Source organism: Saccopteryx leptura, chromosome 3, assembly GCF_036850995.1.
Source record: "Saccopteryx leptura isolate mSacLep1 chromosome 3, mSacLep1_pri_phased_curated, whole genome shotgun sequence".
Taxonomy (NCBI): domain Eukaryota; kingdom Metazoa; phylum Chordata; class Mammalia; order Chiroptera; family Emballonuridae; genus Saccopteryx; species Saccopteryx leptura.
In genome coordinates this window covers 117429642-117453229 of record NC_089505.1, presented here as the reverse complement: position 1 = coordinate 117453229, position 23588 = coordinate 117429642, and the positions used below count along the sequence as shown (strand labels likewise).

The 23588-nt window shown below is 44.1% G+C and overlaps 2 protein-coding genes across 2 annotated transcripts; both read right to left on the bottom strand.

Moving 5' to 3' along the window:
• Positions 1-23042, bottom strand: LOC136397638 (olfactory receptor 2A12-like). The gene is made up of 2 exons (XM_066372146.1): positions 22975-23042; positions 1-956 (listed from the first exon to the last, which is right to left on the bottom strand). The coding sequence occupies exon 2, from the start codon at positions 946-948 to the stop codon at positions 1-3; it is 948 nt and encodes a 315-aa protein (XP_066228243.1). The 5' UTR covers positions 949-956; positions 22975-23042.
• On the bottom strand, positions 21588-22535 carry LOC136397637 (olfactory receptor 2A12-like). The gene has a single exon (XM_066372145.1). It carries the CDS (start codon positions 22533-22535, stop codon positions 21588-21590), a length of 948 nt encoding a protein of 315 aa, XP_066228242.1.
• Positions 23043-23588: the final 546 nt, after the last annotated feature.

The following is a 23588-nucleotide window of genomic DNA, read 5'->3' as shown; positions in this document are numbered from 1 at the left end:
TCACTGGGCCACACTGCTCCACCCCATCACTTTGAGAAAAGCCCCTTTGATGTCCTTGTTCCTTAGACTGTAGACCACAGGGTTGAGCAGGGCAGTGAAGACATTGTAAAAGAGTGAGATCTGCTTGTCTCGCTCAGGGGAATAGTTAGAGTTGACCCGTATGTAGATATAAGTGGCTGGAGCATAGAAGAATGAGACCACAGTGAGGTGGGAAGCACAGGTGGAGAAAGCCTTGCAGCGGCCCTTTGTGGACTTGATCTTGAGAATGGCTTGGGCAATATGGACGTAGGAGGCCAAAATGAGGGAAATTGGAGCAACAACCATGAACACACTGATCACCAGGTCCACAATCTCAATGAGGTGGGTATCCATGCAGGCCAAGCTTCGTACCGAGGGACCTTCACAGAAGTAGTGGTTGATCACGTTAGGCCCACAATACGGCAGCCGCATGGTGAAGAATGTATGGATCAGAGAGAAAAAGAAACCGCAGGCCCCTGTCCCAGCTGCCAGCCGTGTGCACAGGCCCCAGTTGAGGATGACTGTATACCGCAGAGGGTAACAGATGGCTACGTATCGGTCATAAGCCATGACTACAAATAAAATGCTCTCACTCAATCCCAGGACGCTAAACATGTACATCTGCAGCCAACAGCCAGCAAAGGAGATGGTCTGAGAATGAGCGAGAAGATGCACCAACATCTGGGGCACAGTGGTGGTGATGTAGCCCGTGTCCAGCAGGGAGAGGATACAGAGGAAGAAGTACATGGGAGTGTGAAGACGCTTGTCCAGGCAGATCAGGGTGACAATGAGCCCATTGCCCAGGACTGAGCTCAGGTAGAGCAGAAGGAAGACAATGAAGAGGATCCTGTTGGACGTGGGGTCACGGGAGAAGCCAAGCAGGATGAATTCAGACACCCAAGTTTGGTTCTCCACTGGAGGCATCCACATGCTGGGGACTACAAGAGAATTTCACTCATTTAAAAGTTATCGAAAGTGTGATAGTCTAGGAAAAGTACCTGCGTTGCAGACAGATAGGCTAGGATTAAAATTCTGGCCCCGCTACTCATCTGCTTTCTTGAGCAAGTTATTTAACACTTCTGAGCCTCAGTCTCCTCGTCTGTAAAATATGACTAATGCTAATCTCTGAACATTTTCCTGAGGAGTAGAGACACTGTATATCAGTGGTCCCCAACCTTTTTTGGGCCACGGACCGATTTAATGTCAGAAAATAATTTCACGGACCGGCCTTTAGGGTGGGATGGATAAATGCACAAAATAAAATTATGTAACCGGCGTAAAAACTGTGATATTTTAAAATATAATTGTCGAACTTACGAGACAAGTGTCAAGAATGAGTTTTAGATGGATGTAACAGAGGGAATCTGGTAATTTTTAAAAAATAAAACATCATTCAGACTTAAATATAAATAAAACGGAAATAATGTAAGTTATTTATTCTTTCTCTGCGGACTGGTACCAAATGGCCCACGGACCGGTACCAGTCCACGGCCCGGAGGTTGGGACCACTGCTGTATATGAACCATGTAGCCTTTAAACAATGAACAACAGTAAACTGCTCATATACTATATCTTCAGTCTTACTTCACAACCTACAGTGCACAAACTGGTCGCTCAGAAGTCTCACAATAATCACTTGACATCACATGAGTTCTAGCCCCTAAAACTTTAGAGGTGAAAGTTCCTGTCTGCCGTAGAGACCCTTTGTCTGGAAGTGCTACAAGCACTCTCCTTACCCTATAAATTTCTTCTTTGTCAGTTGACAATGGGAAGCTTTGTCAAAAGATAGCGCTAGGTGAACACTGTGATTTAATAGCAGGAGGAAGTTACTTCAAACAGAAAACACTTAAGTTTGCCTGACCAGGCAGTGGTGCAGTGGATAGAGCATCGGACTGGGATGTGGAGGACCCAGGTTCAAGACCCCAAGCTCTCAAACTTGAACGCTGGCTCATCTGCTTTGAGCAAGGCTCACCAGCTTGAGCCCAGGGTCCTGGCTCGAGCAAGGGGTCACTCGGTCTGCTGTAGCCTCCCAGTCAAGGCACATATAAGAAATCAATTAGTGAACAACTAAGGAACTGTAACGAAAAATTGATGTTTCTCATCTCCCTCCCTTCCTGTCTGTCTGTCCCTCTCTCTGACTCTCTCTGTCTCTGCCACAAAAGACGAAAAGAAAACACTTAAGTTAAATAGAAAATAAGAGGAAAGATGGTAAATGTGAACTTTAGTATGTAGTTGATTACTTTAAAAATCTTACATATTGTTTACAAGAAACACAACTTAAACATTTTGCAATATCAAATCAACATGTTATACACCTTAAACTGACAAAATGTTGTGTCTCAGTAAAGCTGAGATAAAAGAAACACACCTTAATATATGGACATAAACACACTGGGAAGAAAGAAGGGAACATGCAAATAGTAACTAAAAGAAACATGTTGTAATTTCATAAAATATTTGTCAAAACTGATCAGATTCTGCATCATAATTGTAAACTCAAAAAAAGTTAAGGTATAGTCCCTGGCTAGTTGGCTCAGCAGTAGAACATTGGCTGGCATGTGGTTGTCCTGGGTCCAATTTCTGGTCAGGGCACACAGGAGAAGCGACCATCTGCTTCTCCATCCCCCCTCCACCTTTTCTCTTTCTTTCTCTCTTTCTCTTTTCTCCTGCAGCCATGGCTTGGTTAAAGCAAGTTTGTCCTGGGCGTTGAGGATGGCTCCATGGCCTCACTTCATGAGCTAAAATAGTTCCATTGCTGAGCAACAGAAAAATGGCCCCAGATGGGCAACACATTGCCAAATAGAGGGCTTGCCTGGAGGGTCCCATTCAGGGTGCATTCAGCAGTCTGTCTCTCTGCCTCTCCGCTTCTCACTTAAAAGAAATAAACAAACAAAGACAAATTTAAAGAATAAAAATAATTTAGACTATAATGTCTGATTACCATAAAATTGGTTAGAAATCAATTTAAAAATAGATATAATGAAGAAGTACCCAACACTTTTGAAATTAACATACACTATTATATAGTGAATTCAATAAAGAAAAATTAAAGTAAAAATTAGTATATATGAACTAAATAATGATGAAGATAAAGCATTATCAGTGTTTAAAGAAAAATTTACTGTCTATCCTTCCTTCATGATGGAACTGCATATTAGAATAGAAGAATGGCTAAAGGCTAATTAGGTAATCTCTCATCTCAAAAAGCTAGAAAAAGAACTACAAATCAAATCAAAAAAGAAGTTGACAGGATGAGAAAATAAATATAAGAGCAGAAAATAATAAAATCATTAACAAATTTACAATGGAGAAAATGAACAAAGCCAAAAATTCATTCTTTGAAATAATTAATGTATAAGTCCTTAGCAAAACTTATATAAAGTGAAATAAAACACAAATTACCAACATCAGAGAGAAAAGGGAACATTACTATATATCCTGCAGTCATTTAAAAGATAATTTTAAAAATTACAAACAACTTTATACTATAAACTTGGCAATTATATGAAATAAACAAATGCCTTAAAAATACACACAAATTACCAAAATTGACACAAGAAAGAATAAAAATCATAAGTGACTGTTGTCTTCCCCAAAAATAAATCTATAAGTGTTTTTTGAGTCTATAATTTAAAACTTTCCTAGATTGAAAACTCCAGGGTTAGATAGCTTTACTGGTGAATCTTTTCAACATAAAAGAGAATAACACCAATCATAACAAACTTCCAAAGAATAGAAAAAGAGTAAAAATATTTTAGTTTATTTTATGAGACTAGTATAAATCAATACCAAAAAACAACAAATACATTACAAGAAAGAAAACTCGTTATCTAATCTGTCTTATGAGCATTGTTGCAAATCTCCCAAAAAATATCTAGCAAATTTAATTTGGCAACATTAAAAAGATAATATATCACAATGAAGTTGTTGTGTTTATCATAAGAATGCAAGCTTGGCGCCCTGGCCTGTTGGCTCAGCGGTAGAGCGTCGGCCTAGCGTGCGGAGGACCCAGGGTTCGATTCCCGGCCAGGGCACACAGGAGAAGCACCCATTTGCTTCTCCACCCCTCCGCCGCGCTTTCCTCTCTGTCTCTCTCTTCCCCTCCCGCAGCCAAGGCTCCATTGGAGCAAAGATGGCCCGGGCGCTGGGGATGGCTCTGTGGCCTCTGCCTCAGGCGCTAGAGTGGCTCTGGTAGCAACATGGCGACGCCAGGTGGGCAGAGCGTCGCCCCATGGTGGGCGTGCCGGGTGGATCCCGGTCGGGCGCATGCGGGAGTCTGTCTGACTGTCTCTCCCTGTTTCCAGCTTCAGAAAAATGAAAAAAAAAAAAAAAGAATGCAAGCTTGGCTTAGCATTTAATAAGCTAACAGTGTAATTAATTCATCTTATTAATAGAATTAACCAAAGAAAAAGGATATGATTAACTCATTAGTACAGAAAAAACATTTGGCAAATATCAATAATCAGTTAAAATTAGAAATAAATCCTGTATTAAACTAAAAATAGAATGGTCCTTATTAATGTGATAAATATTATCTCCAATAAAAGAAGGAAGAACCTAGAGTAAATGTACTAGATGGCAAAATAGTAACTAGCTCCCTGACATAGGAAGTGAAACATTTCTAATAACCATTACCCTGGTGATCGTAGCCACTGAAATAAGTCAAGAGAAATAAACAAAAGACCAGAATATCAGAAAACAAGCAATAAACTGTCACTATCTGCAGACCACACGATTATGTAGGTAGCAAATCCAAAAGAAATCAAGAGGCAAACTGAAATAAGCAAATTCACAAAAACTCACTGGATTTCTCTATACCAGCAACTAGAAAATAATTGACAAGACCATTTTTAAAAATCAAATATGTAGTAATAAATCTAATAAGTATGTGTAGAAAAACATTTCTTAGAGAAATTAAGGGAGACCTAAGTAAGTGGAGGATGTTCCATGTTCAGGGGTTGGATAATTCAATATCATAAAGATGTAAAGCTGATTTATAGATTCAGTGCAATCCTAGTAAAAACTCCAGCAGTTCTTCTTTTTCTACAGAAATTGACAACTTGGTTCTAAAATTACATGGATGACTTCTCAGAAATTAAGACTTACTGTAAAGCTACAATAATTAAGCAGGCATGAAATTAGCACAAGAATAAAAAAATTGATTAATTGATCAGAATAAAACCCAGAATAGAACCATGAATATACAGTTACCAGATTTATGACAAGTTGATCCCATGGTGCAATGGGGAAAGGATGGCCTTGTCAGCAAATTCTCTAGATCATGTGGACATATACAGAGGAAAATATTTTTTAAATCCTACCTCACATGATACACAAAAATCAATTGTAGATATATTGTAGATTTAAATGGTAAAAGTAAAACAATATAATTTTCAGAATCAAATGCAGAAAAATATCACTTTGGAGTAAACAGAGATTTCTTAAATAGAACACAAAAATGCACTTACCATATAGAAAAAAAATAGTAAGCCAGATTACATTAAAAGGTAGAATCTAAGATATGTATCAAAAGAAATAAAGAACTACAAATGAATATATAGAAGGTATCAATAGAATAATGGGAAAAAGATTTAAAAACACACTTCACTATAAAGATGATCTATATAGCCATTAATCAGGTGAGACAATACTCAAAATCATTAGTCACCCAGGAATTGCAAACTAAGAGCTCCCTGTAACACCACCACACACTCACCAGAATGGCTTAAGTGAAAATTCCCTAGAATGGTCAAAAGTGACAGAAATTCCTTCTGCTGCTAACAGGAGAGCAAATCTGTATAATCTCTCGAGATAATGTTTAGTGGTATCTCCTACAGGTGATGTATGCTTACCACCTTTCCGACAATTCTATTCCTCTCTCCCCACATACTTATATGCACACACGTTTGTTTAAGAAAAGTCATGAACAAAAGTTTTCAAAACACTTATCAATGTAGCCAAAAATATTGCCCAAATTTCAATCAACACTGTTCTGTGTTCATTTAGAGGCTACCTTTGGTGTCCACAGAGACACGAAGGAGAATTTAAGCCATTATCAGTCTTCACTGAGAGTGAACAGTCCCTGCCCACACCGCTTCTCCTGACCAACCTACCACCTGCATGTCCCTGGGTCCATCCCTCCCTCCACCTTGGGCAGAAGTTCATCATCTCTCCCCTTCACTCCTGCACCAGCCCCTCCCGGGTCTCCTGCCCCTGGACTCTTCTCCTTCAATGCATTCTCCATAAGGAGAATTGTTCAAAATGCAACAAGTGGTTCTTCAAAACACAGCACTGGTTCTGCCTGTCCCCTGCTTTACACCATTGAAAGGGTCCCAAAGCCCCTTCACTCTAGAGTTAAAAAGACACTTCAGCAAAGAGGCTATCTAAATCGACATGACAAGTGAAACAATGCTCAGCATCACTAGGGCTGGGAGGAAATGTCTTCCATTGAGAAAGATTATGGGGAGGTCAGTCGGGATTCTGTAAAAGGAGAGGATGTGCAAGAAGGAGGGGAATACTAGTTACCGTTCCAGCATGTCAGACCTGATGATGACTGTCATGTATACCAGCAAGATTCTCTCACCCTATGTCATAGTTAAAGGCATTGAGAAGAGTCTCAAAGACCTTTCTAAATGATCAGCCCCTGCAGACTTCTTCAGCCTCAGCACCCAGCTCTCTCCCCAAAGCATGTCTCCCATGCAAACACACTCTCCAGACAAGTATGCCCAGTGTCCTGTATGTGCCACCTTTGTCACACCTTCAGGACCTTGTCTAGGTCTGCAGCAGGAAAGAGAACCACCACCTGCATCCCCTCTGCCCAGAGGTGGATTAAGGTCAGTTGAGGCCCCAGATGCAGAAGAAAACACTGGGCCTTTTACATTAGAAAAAGGTATAAAGTCGGAGTTGTACGGAGCCTTTCAGAAGTCGGGGCCCAGGGTGCACTTGTTACGCCCACCATTAAATCCACCTCTGCCTCTGCCCTCACACACTCCATCCTATGTCCTGCCCTTACTTCCACATCAGGACTCAGCTCAGGTGTCACCCCTGACCGACCCCAACTTCTCCCACTCCCTAACCTCAGTGAGATACTTACTCTATTTCTAACAGGCTCCTCCGCTTACTGGCAGGTTTCAATTCTAGTAATTGGTGTTCCGATATAAAGTTTGAGATCTAACATCTCAGGAAACCGTATCCCTTTACTCTTAATTCCCACCAATTGAATTGCAATATCTGTACTAAAGAATGGGTATATGTCTGTGTTTATAACCTCTCTTTTTAATAATAATAATAGCTCATGTTTCATGAGACATCTCTATGTGCCAGGCATTGTGTTAGCTCATCCTCATAAAGGTTAATTGAGGTACTAAGTACAGATAAAAACAGGCACAGAGAGTAAGTGATTGCTTCCAAATTACACGCTGTGAGGTGGACCAGAGGTGTGACCCAGGCAGTCTGGCTTCAGAGCCAACTCTTAATCACTATCTTCGCTGGCTTCCAGCACACAGGGCCTAAGTGGGGAGGGTGAAGAATGCCAACTTCCCCATCTGCACATACATTTGAGCTTCTTGACATTTGGCACTAAATAATATAAATTCATGGCCTCTGGCATGTGGCCCCGGGACAACACAGTATCAGACCCACCCACAACTAGTGACAGCCACACACTGCTTCTCACGATAAGGTTTCCTCCATCTGCTCCCATCACTTGGATGTGAGACACCGTCGGTGGCACTGGGAGCAAAGGAAATTGATGGAAAGAGACTTGGTAAATTATCACCATTCTGGAGTGAATCTTTGTCAAAGCCTCCCTCTAAGCCAAGTTATTTCTACCTGACCAGGGACTTCTATAGTAAAATAAATAAAAATAAATAAATAAATAAATAGGTAGATAAATAAATAAAGTCTTCCAAGATTCTCTCTGATGACTGGATCCTGCCCACAACCCCGCCCAGAGCTCACCTCACCCCTCAGGTATCCACAGAAACAAGTCACAGCAAAGTCACAGAAAGGCTGTCACTAGAGTTTAAGGGAAAGGGAAGCCCCAGGGCAGGTGACCCAGTGAGCCAGTATTCCAGGCAACCCAGTCTCTAGAAAAGTCTTACCTTTCTGAGAGCTCAGAAGAGGAGGCCCCTCCGTGGTGCAGCTCCCTGCTCACGGCCAGGCCAGCCCTGGATCCTGAAGACTTTGCCTGTTGGGTCCTGTAGCCAGACAGAGGGAGCCTCCGCCATCTCAACTCATCTCAGTAGCCAGGCTGTGAGGCTTTATGGTCCTGCCCTCTCACTAACTTTCCTGGGAGAACTGGAGAAGGGCCATCCCTGTCCCCTGACACCGCTGTCCTGTCCCTGGAGGTGATGCCAACATGAACTTCTCTGAATGTTGTCAACAAGAACCCTACAAGGAACAGGCCCTTAGGGACAGAGCAGAACCAAGCATCATCCAGGTGGTGGAAAGGGTTCTCGTCTGTTCATGCCCTTTTCCAGCCTCATAGGAGATGCAACCGGCCCAGGGGAGAGGGCTTGTCACCTAGACACGTGGTAAAAATGCTGAGAACCCACGACTTCATTCTGATTCCCCTCTTACCTCTCAAATTTCTGTGCTTCCAGTTGTCAATTTGAGTCACACCTCCATTCCTTACTGGGCAAGTCAGAATCCTTCTAAGTTAGTTTTCCTAAAGCCTGTCACATGCATTCCTTTCTGTTTGCACGAAGCTCGCTGCCTCACACAGCTTCTTGGTGCTTGCATCCTCCATGCACACTCAGGGCTTTTTAGCTAAAGTTTCTTAATCCAGGTTATAGAGGGTCCAAGATTAGATGGGTGATTTCCTACATACCTGGTCCTGGCAAGCAGCATCTGGAAGGACATAGAATCAACCCCATGTTACATACAAGGAAGTTGAGGCCCCGTGCAACGAGAAACCTACCCAAAGCTCACTTCTTCTAAGTGCAGAGCCAGGATTTGAATCAGGACCTATCGAGTTCTAATGTATGTTCTCTTAAACTTGCTGTAATTGTACCTCAGTTCTCCCCTCTGTAAAATGATAAAGTAATCCCTTAAGAACGCTAACCTGGGATTGCTGGGAGAGTTAAAAGAGATATTGTGTTGAAATCCTGGCACAATCCTGGCTGTACCCTTCGTGACTGAGAGTTCCTGCCCCTGCCTTCTGTCTGGGCTGTGGTTCCCCATCTATTCAGAAAGAAATGGCTGGGCTCTGAGGTCCCGCCTACTCAGCCACAGGTCACCAGAACCAGTTGTTGACTTTTCAGAAATGTTGTGAGGTTAAACAAGATCATTATTAATGTTAAACTATATGAGCTACAATTAAATAAATTATACTACAATCAGAGCTCAATAGTCCCTGAAGCCATTCAAATGAGCCAGACTGGCCGTGGCCACTTAGTTCAGCAGATAGTGCATCATCTAGGGATACTGAAGTCAAGGTTCAATCCCCGGTCAGGGCACATATGAGAAGCAACCAATGAGTGCACAACTAAATGGATCGACTGAGTGGGAGGAGTTGATGCTTCTCTCTCTATCTTTCACTCTCTCAAATCAATGGAGAAAATTTTTTAAAAATTGGATTCCACTTGGGTAGAGCGTCGGCCTAGCGTGCGGAGGACCCGGGTTCGATTCCCGGCCAGGGCACATAGGAGAAGCGCCCATTTGCTTCTCCACCCCTCCGCCGCGCTTTCCTCTCTGTCTCTCTCTTCCCCTCCCGCAGCCAAGGCTCCATTGGAGCAAAGATGGCCCGGGCGCTGGGCATGGCTCTGTGGCCTCTGCCTCAGGCGCTAGAGTGGCTCTGGTCGCAATATGGCGACGCCCAGGATGGGCAGAGCATCGCCCCCTGGGGGGCAGAGCACCGCCCCTGGTGGGCGTGCCGGGTGGATCCCGGTCGGGCGCATGCGGGAGTCTGTCTGACTGTCTCTCCCTGTTTCCAGCTTCAGAAAAATGGAAAAAAATAAAAAAATAAAAAAATAAAAAAATAAAAAAAAAATAAAAATTGGATTCCACTTGAAAAAAAATGAAGCAGAAGGAAACCACATAGAGAAACACAAATACTGTATGATCTTATACATGAAATCTAAAATCATCACACTCATAGAAACAGAGAGAAGGAGGGTGCAGGGGCTGAGGAGTGGGGGAAATGGGGAGATGTTGGTCAAAGGGTAGAAACGTTTGGTTACAAGATGAAGGAGTTCTGGGTCTAATGCACAGCACGGTGACCATAGTTACTGATACTTGAAAGTTGCTATGAGAGTAGAGCTTTAATGTTCTCACCATCACAACAACAAAGTGATAATTCCCTGAGGGAAAGAATGCATTAACTCACCTTATTGTGGCATACTCTTTACAATACATGATGGATCAAATAGTCACATTGTACACCTTCCAAAAATGCACTGTTATATCAATTATATCTCAGTAATTTGAGTGAGGGTAGAAAAATCAAATTCTGAAATAAAAAAACCCAAAGATTAAAAACAAAAGCTCAAAGTTCTAACTTACTAATTATTCTACTACTAGAATGTAGGTATCTATTATCTGTGTTCTAGAATCCCTGTACCTACTCCATTAGTATGGAAGGAATACTCCATAATCGTGAGCTTCTGTGCGTCACTTCCCATCTCCGAGTTCAGTGACACCATGTTGTTAGTTTGAAATTGGGCATGGTGGATGGATTTACACCACAGAAATCGGCAAGCAGTGTTTATCAGAACCTCCCAGTTTCCTCCCCGGAGTAATTGTTGGACATTTACCAGCACACCTCTGTTTCTATCCTGAGTCCTAGGAATCTAGAAATTCCCGGACCCCCCAATAGAGGAGACGTCCACCTCCACTACTGGCAGGACTTGGTGAAGCCCTGAATGAACAGGCCTGGTCCAGAAGAGGCACAGCCCAGCAGCTCAGTTCTCCCTGCCTGGCCCCAACAGAGGCTCTCAGACAGCCTGGGAAGTCCCTTTTCCTCGGGGCCTCACAAACCTCAGCAGTGCTGGCCATGATTGATGCCACCACTGCTCACCAGGTAGCAAACCGTCTCTGCCATCTGTCTGTTCAGGGAGCAGAAACACCACCCAGGACCTACTGGCTCTCACCTTTAGGGACAAAGGCCAAAGACACTTAGAGTGTATTTTGCACGGGCACCACTACAGCCTGGGAGGCAGGGATTTTACAGATGAGGAAAGAGTATCAGAAAGAGTAAGGGCCTCATCCAAGGTCAATGACTGATAAGTGAGAAACGCCGATTCAAACTAAGTGCATCGCTACCCCACATGGTTGTGTCTTCTGAGGTTAGCTTTAGTGGCGATGTCTCTAAAATGGAGAAGGCTCTTATTTCTCTCTCAGTGTATGATAGAAATCTAGAGATGCCACATGGGGATGTGAGCCCAATGCTTAGCACAGAATAAGCTGTTGATGAAGGTCAGTATCCTCCTTTGTCTACTTCCTGATCTTCCCTCTCCCACTCTCCTCTCCTAAAATCACTCCTGGCAGAAAGGGTACAGAGTCCCTCCTTGTGGCTTCTGTGGAGTTTCATCCACTATGTGTCCCTGAATTTTTCCTAGATAAGGAGCACCAGAAAGTTCCATCTGGTTCGTCGTGGAGGGCAAGGAGGGAGGAATGCGATCCCAGGTCTCCCTCAGCTCTTCCTCACACTCAGCCACACTCTCAGAGGACCGCCCTGTGGGCGTTCTCCCCTGTATCTTACTACCTTCCCCCCCCACACACACACACAGTTCCTCCAGACCAGACAGATAAGGCCCGAGGTCCAGGGGCAGGAGGGAGTTGGGGACCAGAACCTAAGACAGATGAAAATATGTCTTGTCAATCATTTCTTGCAGATCCATAATGGAATGAGAACCATATCTTGCCCTGAGCCACGGCTCTGACTCTTCTCACATGTCACTGACCCTCACTCAGCTCTGAAGAGGTAGAGCAGGCAGGGATCCACCTCCCCATTGGATGCAGGAGGACACTGCGGTCCTGGGAGGAACAGGGACTTGCCCACATTCAGAAGCAATCTAGAATCATTGAATGAAATTCTAGCTACCGTGGTATTTTTCAATGACAGAATTACTTGAAGACTGCCAAGCATGGTTCTACCTTCCATTTCCAAAAAAGTAAAATGTGACCAGGAACTGCTGAGGGATTTGGTCAAGAGCTCACAACTAGACAATGGTGGGCCAGCACCAGATCCCCGGCACTTGCTCCTTAAACTGGGGCTGTGTCCACAGCACCATGTACGTCGTGATTAACTCTAAACTAATGGCGGCCTCTAAACTCTAACTGAAATCCCCTCTACTGTCCTGAGGCCAGGTCATGATAAACAGGGATTTGGGGCCAGTCTGGAGTGGTGGCATGAGTGATATGTCCAAACTTGGGGTGCTAAATCTGAGCCAGGTTTGGCCATAGGCACCAAGCAGAAGAAGGGGGGCTCAGGAGAAGGGAAGCCAGGGCGGCCCGCAGTTCCGACAAGCCCGGACTCTCTAATTGGCCCCAGGCTGAGAACACCTCTATGAGAGACCCTGTGGGAACTAGCTTTCATTTGCTATGACAGTTTGTAAAGCTAAGAGCCTTGGCCACCATCACAGCCGCCAGGCTCATGCAGGTTCGCATTAGATTCAGACAGATGGTAATAAAACAACGGAGCCAAGAACTGGTGGGCCATCATCTTTTTGTTTTGTTTTGTTTTGTTTTGTTTGTTTGTTTGTTTATAATTCTGAAGCTGGAAACGGGGAGAGACAGTCAGACAGACTCCCGCATGCGCCCAACCGGGATCTACCCGGCACGCCCACCAGGGGGCAATGCTCTGCCCCTCCAGGGCCTCGCTCTGCCGCGACCAGAGCCACTCTAGTGCCTGGGGCAGAGGCCAAGGAGCCATCCCCAGCGCCTGGGCCATCTTTGCTCCATGGAGCCCTGGCTGCGGGAGGGGAAGAGAGAGACAGAGAGGAAAGAGGGGGGGGTGGAGAAGCAAATGGGCGCTTCTCCTATGTGCCCTGGCTGGGAATCGAACCCAGGTCCCCCGCACGCCAGGCCGACGCTCTACCGCTGAGCCAACCGGCCAGGGCCTGGGCCATCATCTTTAATCCTAGTTTGCACCCGTGGGCAAGTAAGAACACACACTAGACTCCCAAACCCACTCATTCAGTGCTCACAAGCCACTGATTTATCCAAGTTTCCTAGAATCAAAGGTTTCTACCTCACCAGTCTTATTCACCTCTGTTCCCCATCTCCTTCTCTTTGCACAAACTCTGCACAAACTGGCTTCTCCCTCAGCACTCCACCATCTTGGCTGCTTCTCCTCTCCTCCACGTGGTCTTTCTCTGCTCTCCTCTCTAATGCTAATCTCAGGAATGGAGAGTGAGCATGCTCCCAGCCTGCCCCCATATTATAGTGTAGAAATCAAAACCTTTAATCCAATATACAAATAAGGAAGTCTCTGATACAAAGTCTCTTATCTGGGGCATAATGGGTTTCCTCATGAGAGTGCACCACCCCACATCTTACAATACAATCAGTCAAGGGTGTGGGGAAAAGCTTAGTCTTAAAACTAAGCCTTAGGCTAAAATGACCTGGCCTGCTTACAGCCTGTCCCTCACACCCAATACAAACTATAAGTGAGCAAACATATATATCATATTTAAAAACTTATTTGACCAACAGCCAGGCAGCTTTGATGCTGGCCGTGAATACTGGCCATACATTTGGCGTAGTTTGTGGCAGGATTCGGATCAATTTGATATGGAGCCACCACCACCTTTAAGTGGTGGAGGAGAGGACTGGCTGCTGTTATGGTTCCCCATGGCTGTCCTTTTGGGGGCCATAGGCTGGCTGATTTTTACAGCCATGTTTGAGGAAACAAAGAGCTCTGTGGAAGAGGTTGCCTGGGACCTGTTAATTGAGCAGTGGAAGGAGCTGGAGCAAATGTGGGAGAAAAAGATGCTGACCTTGGAGCTGGAGCAAGCACCAGAGGAGGCCGACCAGGTTCACAAGATTCACTTGGAAATGGAGCAGCTGCTGGAGAAGGAATCTCAGGTTTGTGAGTTGCAGCTTGCCCTGGATGTTGTGGAGAGCCAGCAGTGACGACAGGCCAGGGCTGAGTCTGGGGTTGGGGCTGCAAGGCCCACAGAGCAGAAGGTGGCAGCAGCCAGGGTCTCAAACCTGGCAGTGGGAGCTGGTGTTTTCAGTTCCTCTTTGGAGGATGAGGAGAATTGGGCTGGAGTTGCGATCTGCAGTCTCCAGAAGATGAGAGCCCAGAAGCAAGGATTACCTACTACATCCCTGGTAGGTCTGCAATTTTGGGACATGGGGGTGAATGACATCAGGCTCTCCAGAGAAGAGATGGAAATACTGACTGCCATTGCCACGTGCTCCTCCTTGGGAATGTTTAAGACCTGCCAGGATGGCAGGGATGAGGGGGCAGGCTGAGGCCCCCTGTATGTGGACGGACACCTTGACTACGACCAGAGTGTGGACACTAGCTCCTTTGTTGGATGGACTTACAAATTTTGGACAATGTGAAATAAAATGATTGAGATGGGGGACAGCTTTGCTGGAGGTCCTCCCCCTGCCTGAGGAAGCTTTTCCCATGGCTAGAAAGAAGTCTGAGGACATTTTGTGCTTAAGGTAAAGTGCTCAGAGACTGATGAAGTATATCTTTGTAATTGTTGAAATTGTATGATTTGTCATGTTGTTGTAATTTGTGTAATGTGCCTAATTTTCTTGTGCAGGAATACCTGTGCTTTAGATTGTAAGCGAGCAAAAGGGGTTGAATGTGAGTCAAATAAGTTTGCAAATATGATGGAGATGTTTGCTCGCTTATAGTTTGCATTGGGTGTGGGAGACAGGCTGTAAGCAAGAAGGGTTTTTATAGCCTAAAGATTTACTTTTAAGACTAAGCCTTTCCCACCCTGTTGATTCTAAGCTCTTCTCAACATTAAGCTTCTCCCCACACTCTTGACTGTTGCATGATGTGGGGTGGTGCACTCTTATGAGAAATTCCATTTATGCCTCAGATAAGTGCCTTTCTATCAGAGACTTCCTTGTTTGTATACTGGTTTAAAGGCTTTAATTTATACACTATAAAATAAGGATGACCACGGGCTCTCTCTGTGGGTTTCTGAAATTAACATTGCAGAGGAGACATAGCCAAGATGGCGGAGTGCTGAGGGAGAAGCCAGTTTGTGCAGAGAGAAGGAGATAGGGAACAGAGGTGAATAAGGCTGATGAGGTAGAAACCTTTGATTTTAGGAATACTCAGATAAGTCAGTGGCTTTGGGAGCCCTGAATGGAAAGGGAAGTGTTTTCCCACTGTGTGTATTTTTCACCGCCAAGTGGAGGCTAGGATTAAAGGTAATGGCCCACCAGTTCTTGGCTCCATTGTTTTATTACCGTCTGTCCAAATCAAATGTGAAACTGCATGGGCCAGGCGGCTGTGATGATGGTCGTGGCTACTGACCTTACAGTGGGTAATGATACCTTTTCTTCTGTGAGCATTACTCTAGACCAGTGGTAGTCAACCTGGTCCCTACAGCCCACTAGTGGGCATTCCAGCTTTCATGGTGGGCGGTAGCAGAGCAACCAAAGTATAAATAAAAAGATAGATTTAACTATAGTAAGTTGTTTTATAAAGATTTATTCTGCCAAACTTAGTGAAAATCCAACATAATGTACTTGGTAAGTAATTATTACTATATGCTTTAACTTGCTGTAACTCTGCTTTATAAATTTAATAAAGAAAAATTACTTCCCTACTTTATAAACCACCATTACTGTGGAACCTGTGGGTAGTTAAAAAATTTTACTACTAACAGAGATACAAAAGGGGGTGGTAGGTATAAAAAGATTAACTACCCCTGCGCTAGACTAAAGGGTTCTCACTGGCCCCAAAACTGAAAGCCAGTGCAAGAGGCACAGTGCATCACAGCTGTTGGCATTTCCCATTTAGAACAGGCAACGTTGAAGAAACCACATAGCCTCCTGTTTTGGAGTCCCAGGTGGACTTCTCTGTACTTCAGAGCACTTAATTGTGGAGAAGACATCCAAGTCACTCAGGACTTGTGCAGTGCTGAGAATCTAAACCCAGGTCTGTAGGACTCCTCCTGGGACACAGAATCTGCATGGTGGCTTAGTCCACCAGTTGTCATTGTGGGAAAACTCAATTTCTTGAAGTGTCAGTTTTCCAAAGTATAAAAGTCAACCATAATCCTTCCCGCACAGAGATGAGTTAAGATGATGTATAGGAAGTATGTATATGAAGCTGGTTTTCTTTCCATTCAGACTAGGACAACTGCGGGCAACTGGGCAACCTGGCCTCATGGCTCCCACCCCCACCCTCACCCCCCCATCTTCACCGCTGCAGCTTTACTGAGATCACAGGTGGCTTCAAACAGCTCCCCTAAGCCCTCAGGCCAGCTTCAAGTCTAGCTTCATTCATCAGGGCTCCCAGGTGAAGGTGGTAGTGAGGATGGGCATGAAATCCAGATGTCCTACTGGGTGGGAGAGTCCAGTTCTTCACTGCACAACCTCATGGCGGATTTTCTCATTATCTTTGCTCAGCCAAAGCCACATGCCTCATCACCTTTATGGCACCATCTCCCCAGATGGTGGATGTGCTGAGTGCATTACCAAGGCTACCAAGGTGGTTCTTGTCTGTAACAAACCCTTTTAGGAGGGGGAAGGTATCTGGGCTAGGGTCTCCATCACCAAACATTCCTCACACTACATATACTCCCCTAGCCACAGCCTTCCCAGCGGCGAGGGCGCCCTGCAGGCCTCCTACACTCAGAACAGTGATTCCCTCTTCTTCCTTTCCATGATGCACAGCTGGGTGGAGTGTATGGTCCCCGACAACTTGGCTGCTGTGCACCAGATATGCAGATAATGAAACTATCTCGGAAGGGTAGAGAGGGACTGTAGCCCTCTGAGTTTAATCAGGTAAGAGAAACCACTCATTAGGTTAAACAGGCAAAGTTTAATATGAATAACTGTTGACTATGATAAGAGAGTAACTATCAGATATACCAAAAATCAAACAAACAGAAGACTCTATGTGGTACTGAAGATCCAAAGGATAGTAGCCAAGTTAGGACAGACCAGGGAGGGGTTCAGACCTCATTAGCAAAGGTGTGGTTCACATACTGAATTACAGACAGTTCATTGGGTTAGCCAAGACAGAGCTGGTCTGGATGGCACACTGTAGGCCACCTTCCAGAGTGTAGGAAAGGGAGATGGCAAGCAGCACAGAGGTGCAGAAGACATTAGATTCCGGGTGCCAGTGGGAACAGAAAGTCTCAACAGTGTGTGGGGTTGTAGATGAAACAACTTGTCATTCTGTGACCCTGAGGACTACAGATGCTGCCTGCATATCTGTGGGATTCCTGAGGAGTTTTCCAGGTGGCTGCATGCAGGCCGCTCCAGGGCTTGCTGAAGGAGTCAGGCAGATGGCTGACTTGGGGGGGCTCTGGTTTCCATGATGAGAGGGCAGTCAGACTGAGGTTGCAGTGTCACTGTGCATTCTGGCCCACCTTTGCCTCAGGCTGGAAAATGCAGACAATCTCTTTCATCCTGCAATGTTCCTCCAGTGCCCACCTAGAAAGCTGAACATGATGCTCAGATTAAAGGAGAAACACTTAAGGCAATTGTGTTGTTTATTACTGAGCATATATTGAAAGCTGCATTGAGAACTGAGGTAATAAATGAATAACTGATACAGTCTAGCCTTTTGTCTGCTCAGCTTCCTTCTGTATCCCCTATGAACATGCACACTCCCTTACAACAAACAGGACAACTCTATATTTCTACCTAGTAAGACACATTCTCCTTACAAGTGAAGATCATGGAGTTCATTAACTACTCCTCAAATTCAACGAATCCATCTCACTGAATATTCTGTTACCTTACAGCATTATAATGTGACCTTCCAATAACATGTGTATTAAATAATTTTAAAATGGTGATAAGTAACAAGAATAGAATGATTTTGTACAAATAAACATGTGTATCACAAGCACAGATTTCCCCAGTTCTCCCTCTTTGTCATCTCAGCTTCAGCACCATAATCAGCAGCCTCAACCTGGGACTCTCCCTGGGACACCACGGTCCCTGCAGCTGGATGGTGATTGTTGGCTCTCTGCTCCTCCTGTTCGACAGACTCCCCTGAAGAAGCGATGGGGGTTAGGGAGCCCTACTTTGTCATGCACCATCAAAGTTCACTGTACCCAGCCAAATCAATACATAAATAAAAATAAAATGAAAGGGTGATTATTTTTGCTTCTTTATTTTGTCTTTATTTTTTAAATAATATTTTAAATTAGGCCCTGGCCAATGGTTCAGTAGATAGAGCTTTGGCCTGGAATATGGATGTCCCAGGTTTGATTCCTAGTTAAGGCACATAGGAGAAGCGAGCATCTGCTTTTCCCTTCATTCCTGACCTCCTTCTCTGCCTCTTCCACTGCCACAGCCAGGGGCTCGATTGATTTAAGCCTGGCTCCGGCTGCTGAGGGTGGCTCCATGGTCTGAATATGTCAACCTCAGGCACTCAAAATAGCTTGGTACTCAAGCTTCACCTTAGATGGGGTTACCGGGCGGATCTCAGTCAGGGCACATGCAGGAGTCTGTCTCACTATCACCCCTGGCTCACTTTAATAATAATAATAATAATAATAATAATAATAATATTTTAATTAAAGTTTACATACAATATTATATTTGTTTTTGTTATACAACTCAGTGAATAGACATTTATATAACTTATGAAGTGATCACCCCAATAAATCTAGTACCCACTTAGCCACATATACAGTTATTACCATATCATTGACTATATTTCTAATGCTATATTTTACATCCCTGTGACTGTTTTGTAACTAAACTACCATTTATCCTTCTTAATTACCTTCAACTATTTTACCCATTCCTCCAAACCAGTCCCATCTGCCAACCATCAAAATGTTTATGTCTCTATGAGTCTATATCTGTTCTGCTTCTTCATGTATTTTCTTCTTTAGATTCCACATATAAGTGAAATCATATGGCATTTGTCTATTTTTGTCAGACTAACTTCAGTCTGCATAATACACTCTAGGTCCATCCATGTTGCTGCAAATGGCAAGATTTCATTCTTAAAAGGGTGATTCTTCCTTGACAGGCTGTGGCTTAGAGGACAGAGTATTGACCTGGGACACTTTGGTCCCAAGTTCAAAACCCTAACGTCATCGCTTGAGGGAAGATTCACCAACTTGAGTTCAAGGTGGCCAGCCCGAGGGAGGGATCATCAAAATGATCATTGCCTTGAGTCTAATGGTCCTTGGCTTGAGCCCAAGCTTGCTGGCTTGAACAAGAGGTCACTGGCTCAGCTTGAGCAGCAGGTTAAGGCACGTACGAAATCAATCAATGAACAACTAAGATGCCGCCACTACGAGTTGATGCTTCTCACAATCTCCCTTCCTGCCTGTCTGTCTCTGTATCCATCTCTTTTTCAATCTTCTCTCTCTCTCTCTCTCTCTCTCTCTCTCTCTCAAAAAAGGGAGAGTATTCTTTATTTTCATTCTTAGTCTGTGAGTTCCTGACATTCTTATCTCCAAAGACCTGTTCTCCCACCTCCTTTCTTTTCACCTCAAGTCACACCACAAAGTCTACCATTCTTAAGCTACATCATTCTTTTAATAAGAACCAAGTGTTCCCACTGAACTTAGTGCAAACACTTCTATCCTATGGGGCTCCTCACACCTTGCCTACCCCTCAATGCTATCTCTATCTCCACTGCTCACTGTATTGTGATCACATGACATTTCTTTTATCTCTGCATGCAAAACACAGTCCTTTCTAGACTGGGAGCCTTTGTGGCTGGTGTCCCCTTGCCAGAAACGTCCTTCTCCTGGATATGTGCAGGGATGACTCCTACTCAGCCTCAGGTATCAGCTAAATCTTAATCCCTCACAGGCTTTAGCTGTTAACTCTTAAGTAGGTTTCCTTTATCAATATTTCTTAATTGAAGAACTTTATTTCCTGAGAGTTTTGTCTCTTTATTTTTCAATAATTAGCCTTAATTTCTATTTGGAGTATCATTCCAATGATGGAAGAAACAATATTAATTTCCTTGGAATTTCTCCCTCTGTCTCTTTGACTTGAACCTCTGAAGAGCTTACAAAGTGCTGAAGGGCACAGTGGTGAACAGAGTCGGGTGGGTGTAACCTGGTCCTCTCTGTCTGGCACCCACTGAGAAAACAGCACGCTTATGAGATCAGCAGTCCCCACAGATCCCTGTGGCATCTCCTTTGTTTGTGGATTATACATTAATGACTGCATATGTCTCCATATCTCTCTTGGTTTCCACAAGATCTGTTACTGCCTGGGCCCTAATAGACGCTCAAGAACTATTGGAACTGAATGGACCCATCTCTAGGATCTCACGGCCACCAGTGAAGTCCGGAAGAAACCAGAGCTTTCTCCTGATAACTCTGAGGCTCTGTGTCAGGATTCTTAGAGAGCCTCATATGTCATTCAGATCCCTTGAAAGAATCAGAGTTACGGTCATGTGTGCTGTCCACTATGGTTCACTGATGAGCAGTGCACATGCAGCAACTGTGATTCCCTTCCTCATCTTATGGTTCACAGAGGAGTCACAGTTTACTGCATTTGAGTTGCATGCACTGAACCTCTGGGATATAGAATTTTAGACACATTAAATTTAGGGTGTTCATACTATATATGAGTGAAGTAAGATCCAGATAAAGGAACTGAATTCTCCAAAATCACAAAACAAGCTAGCAAGCTTGAGACTAGAACCCTTGTCACTTGATGTTCTGTGTCCTTCCACAGCACAATGCAGAGGATACCACGTTTGCCGCTTACCATTGGTTTTATAGTCAATGTTCTTTACAGATATTTATTGTTTATCTATCCATTTGATTACCTACATTACCTTGGTCCACTTCTGTGTTTATCAACCATGTCACTCAGAGCCCCCATGTTTCATGTTGGTTATACATGTATTTTATTGGTCTCAGTCCCATTTTGGTGGGTTATGTTATCATTCCCAGTAATTGCTTTTCTCACTGTGGATGGTTTTACACTTGTAGCCATTGTCAAATAATTTACATTACTTTTCTGTGTGAAGAAAATGCTATCTGCCTTTTTGCCAACAGACTTGATCATTTAATCTGCTCTGGCCAGTGAGACTTGAATAAAGAGATGTGTTTCACATCTGGGCTGAAGCCTTAAGAGTCATCATATTTCAACCTTTGTTTCTTCCTGGCATAAGAATGGCATGTTCCAGATAGGGCTCCTTCCCTCTGGGTGGATTCGAGAATTCAATGGCAGAGGTTATAGTTCACTTATAACTCACATAAAACATGAACAGTAAATGAACATTTGTGAGCCACTAAGATTAGAGAATTGACACTGTACCAAAATATAGCAAGTTGATAAAGACAGCCATGTTGGTTCCATGTACCACAGTTGTTCCACTGAAGAAATACTTTGTTGGATCAAATGCACAGGGTTGGTTACATCTTTATAGATGTCCCTTTCCTCATCAATAGACATTGTACCTCAGGGACATCCTTGTCTCCAGTTCACTGGGCCACACTGCTCCACCCCATCACTTTGAGAAAAGCCCCTTTGATGTCCTTGTTCCTCAGACTGTAGACCACAGGGTTGAGCAGGGCAGTGAAGACATTGTAAAAGAGAGAGATCTGTTTGTCTCGCTCAGGGGAATAGTTGGAGTTGGGCCTCATATAGATATAAGTGGCTGGAGCATAAAAGAGTGAGACCACAGTGAGGTGGGAAGCACAGGTGGAGAAAGCCTTGCAGCGGCCCTTTGTGGACTTGATCTTGAGAATGGCCTGGGCAATACGGACGTAGGAGGCAGAAATGAGGGAAATTGGAGCAACAGCCAAGAAGACACTTATCACCAGGTCCACGATCTCAATGAGGTGGGTATCTACGCAAGCCAAGCTTCGTACCGAGGGGCCTTCACAGAAGTAGTGGTTGATCACGTTAGGCCCACAGTATGGCAGCCGCATAGTCAAGGAAGTATGGATCAGTGAGAGGAAGAAACCGCAGGCCCCTGTCGCAGATGCCAGCCGTGTGCACAGGCCCCAGTTGAGGATGACTGTATAACGCAGTGGGTAACAGATGGCTACGTATCGGTCATAAGCCATGACTACAAATAAAATGCACTCAGTCAGGCTCATGGTGCTAAACATGTACATCTGCAACCAACATCCAGCAAAGGAGATGGTCTGAGAATGAGCGAGAAGATGCACCAACATCTGGGGCACAGTGGTGGTGACGTAGCCTGTGTCCAGCAGGGAGAGGATACAGAGGAAGAAGTACATGGGAGTGTGAAGACACTTGTCCAGGCAGATCAGGGAGACAATGAGCCCATTGCCCAGGACTGAGCTCAGGTAGAGCAGAAGGAAGACAATGAAGAGGATCCTGTTGGACGTGGGGTCTCGGGAGAAGCCAAGCAGGATGAATTCAGACACCCAAGTTTGGTTCTCCACTGGAGGCATCCACATGCTGGGGTCTACAAGAGAATTTCACTCATTTAAGTTATAGAAAGTGTGGTAGTCTAGGAAAAGTACCTGCCCTGGAGACAAGCTAGGATTAAAATTCTGGCCCCGCTACTCCTCTGCTTTCTTGAGCACGCTACTTAACACTTCTGAGCCTCAGTCTCCTCATCTGTAAAATATGACTAATGCTAATCTCTCAGCATTTTCATAAAGAGTAGAGGCAGTGTATTTGAACCATGTAGCCTTTAAACAATGAACAGTAAACTGTTCATATATTATCTCTTCAGTCTAACTTCACAATCTACAGAGGGCAAACTGGTCCCTCACATGTCTAGCAATAATCATTTGACATCACATCAGTTACAGACCCTAAACCTTTAGAAGTGGAAATTTCTGTCTGTCATAGAGACCCTTTGTCTGGAAGTGCTACAAGCACTCTCCTTACCTTATAAATTTGTTCTTTGCCAGTTGACAATGTGAAGTTTTATCAAAAGATGGAGCTAGGTGAACTCTGTGATGTGATAGCAGGAGGGAGTTACTTCAAACAGAAAATACTTAAGTTAAATAGAAAAGAAGAGGAAAGATGGTAAATGTGAACTTTAGTATGTAGTTGATTGTTTTAAATGCAAAAAGTGTAAATATTTTAATAAAAGCACATTTCCAAACCGCTTTAAAAATCTTACATATTGTTTATAAGAAACACACCTTATCATTTTGCAATATATAAATATATTAAATCTACATGTTATACCTTAAACTGACACAATGTGGTGTCTCAGTAAAGGTGAGACAAACAAAACTCTCCTTAATATAAGGACAAAAACACACTAGGAAGAAAGAAGAAAAGAAACTTGCCATGCAAATACTAACTAAAAGAAACATGTTGTAATTTCATAAAACATTTGTAAAAATTGATCGGGCCTGACGAGGAGTGGTGCAGTGGATAGAGTGTTGGACTGGAATGCGGAAGGACCCAGGTTTGAGACCTCGAAGTTGCCAGCTTGAGCGTGGGCTCATCTGGCTTGAGCCAAAAGCTCACCAGCTTGGACCCAAGGTCTC

Coding starts and splice junctions, on each gene's coding strand:
- LOC136397638 (XM_066372146.1), bottom strand. CDS start 948: ATGTGGATGCCTCCAGTGGAGAACCAAACTTGGGTGTCTGAATTCATC.
- LOC136397637 (XM_066372145.1), bottom strand. CDS start 22,535: ATGTGGATGCCTCCAGTGGAGAACCAAACTTGGGTGTCTGAATTCATC.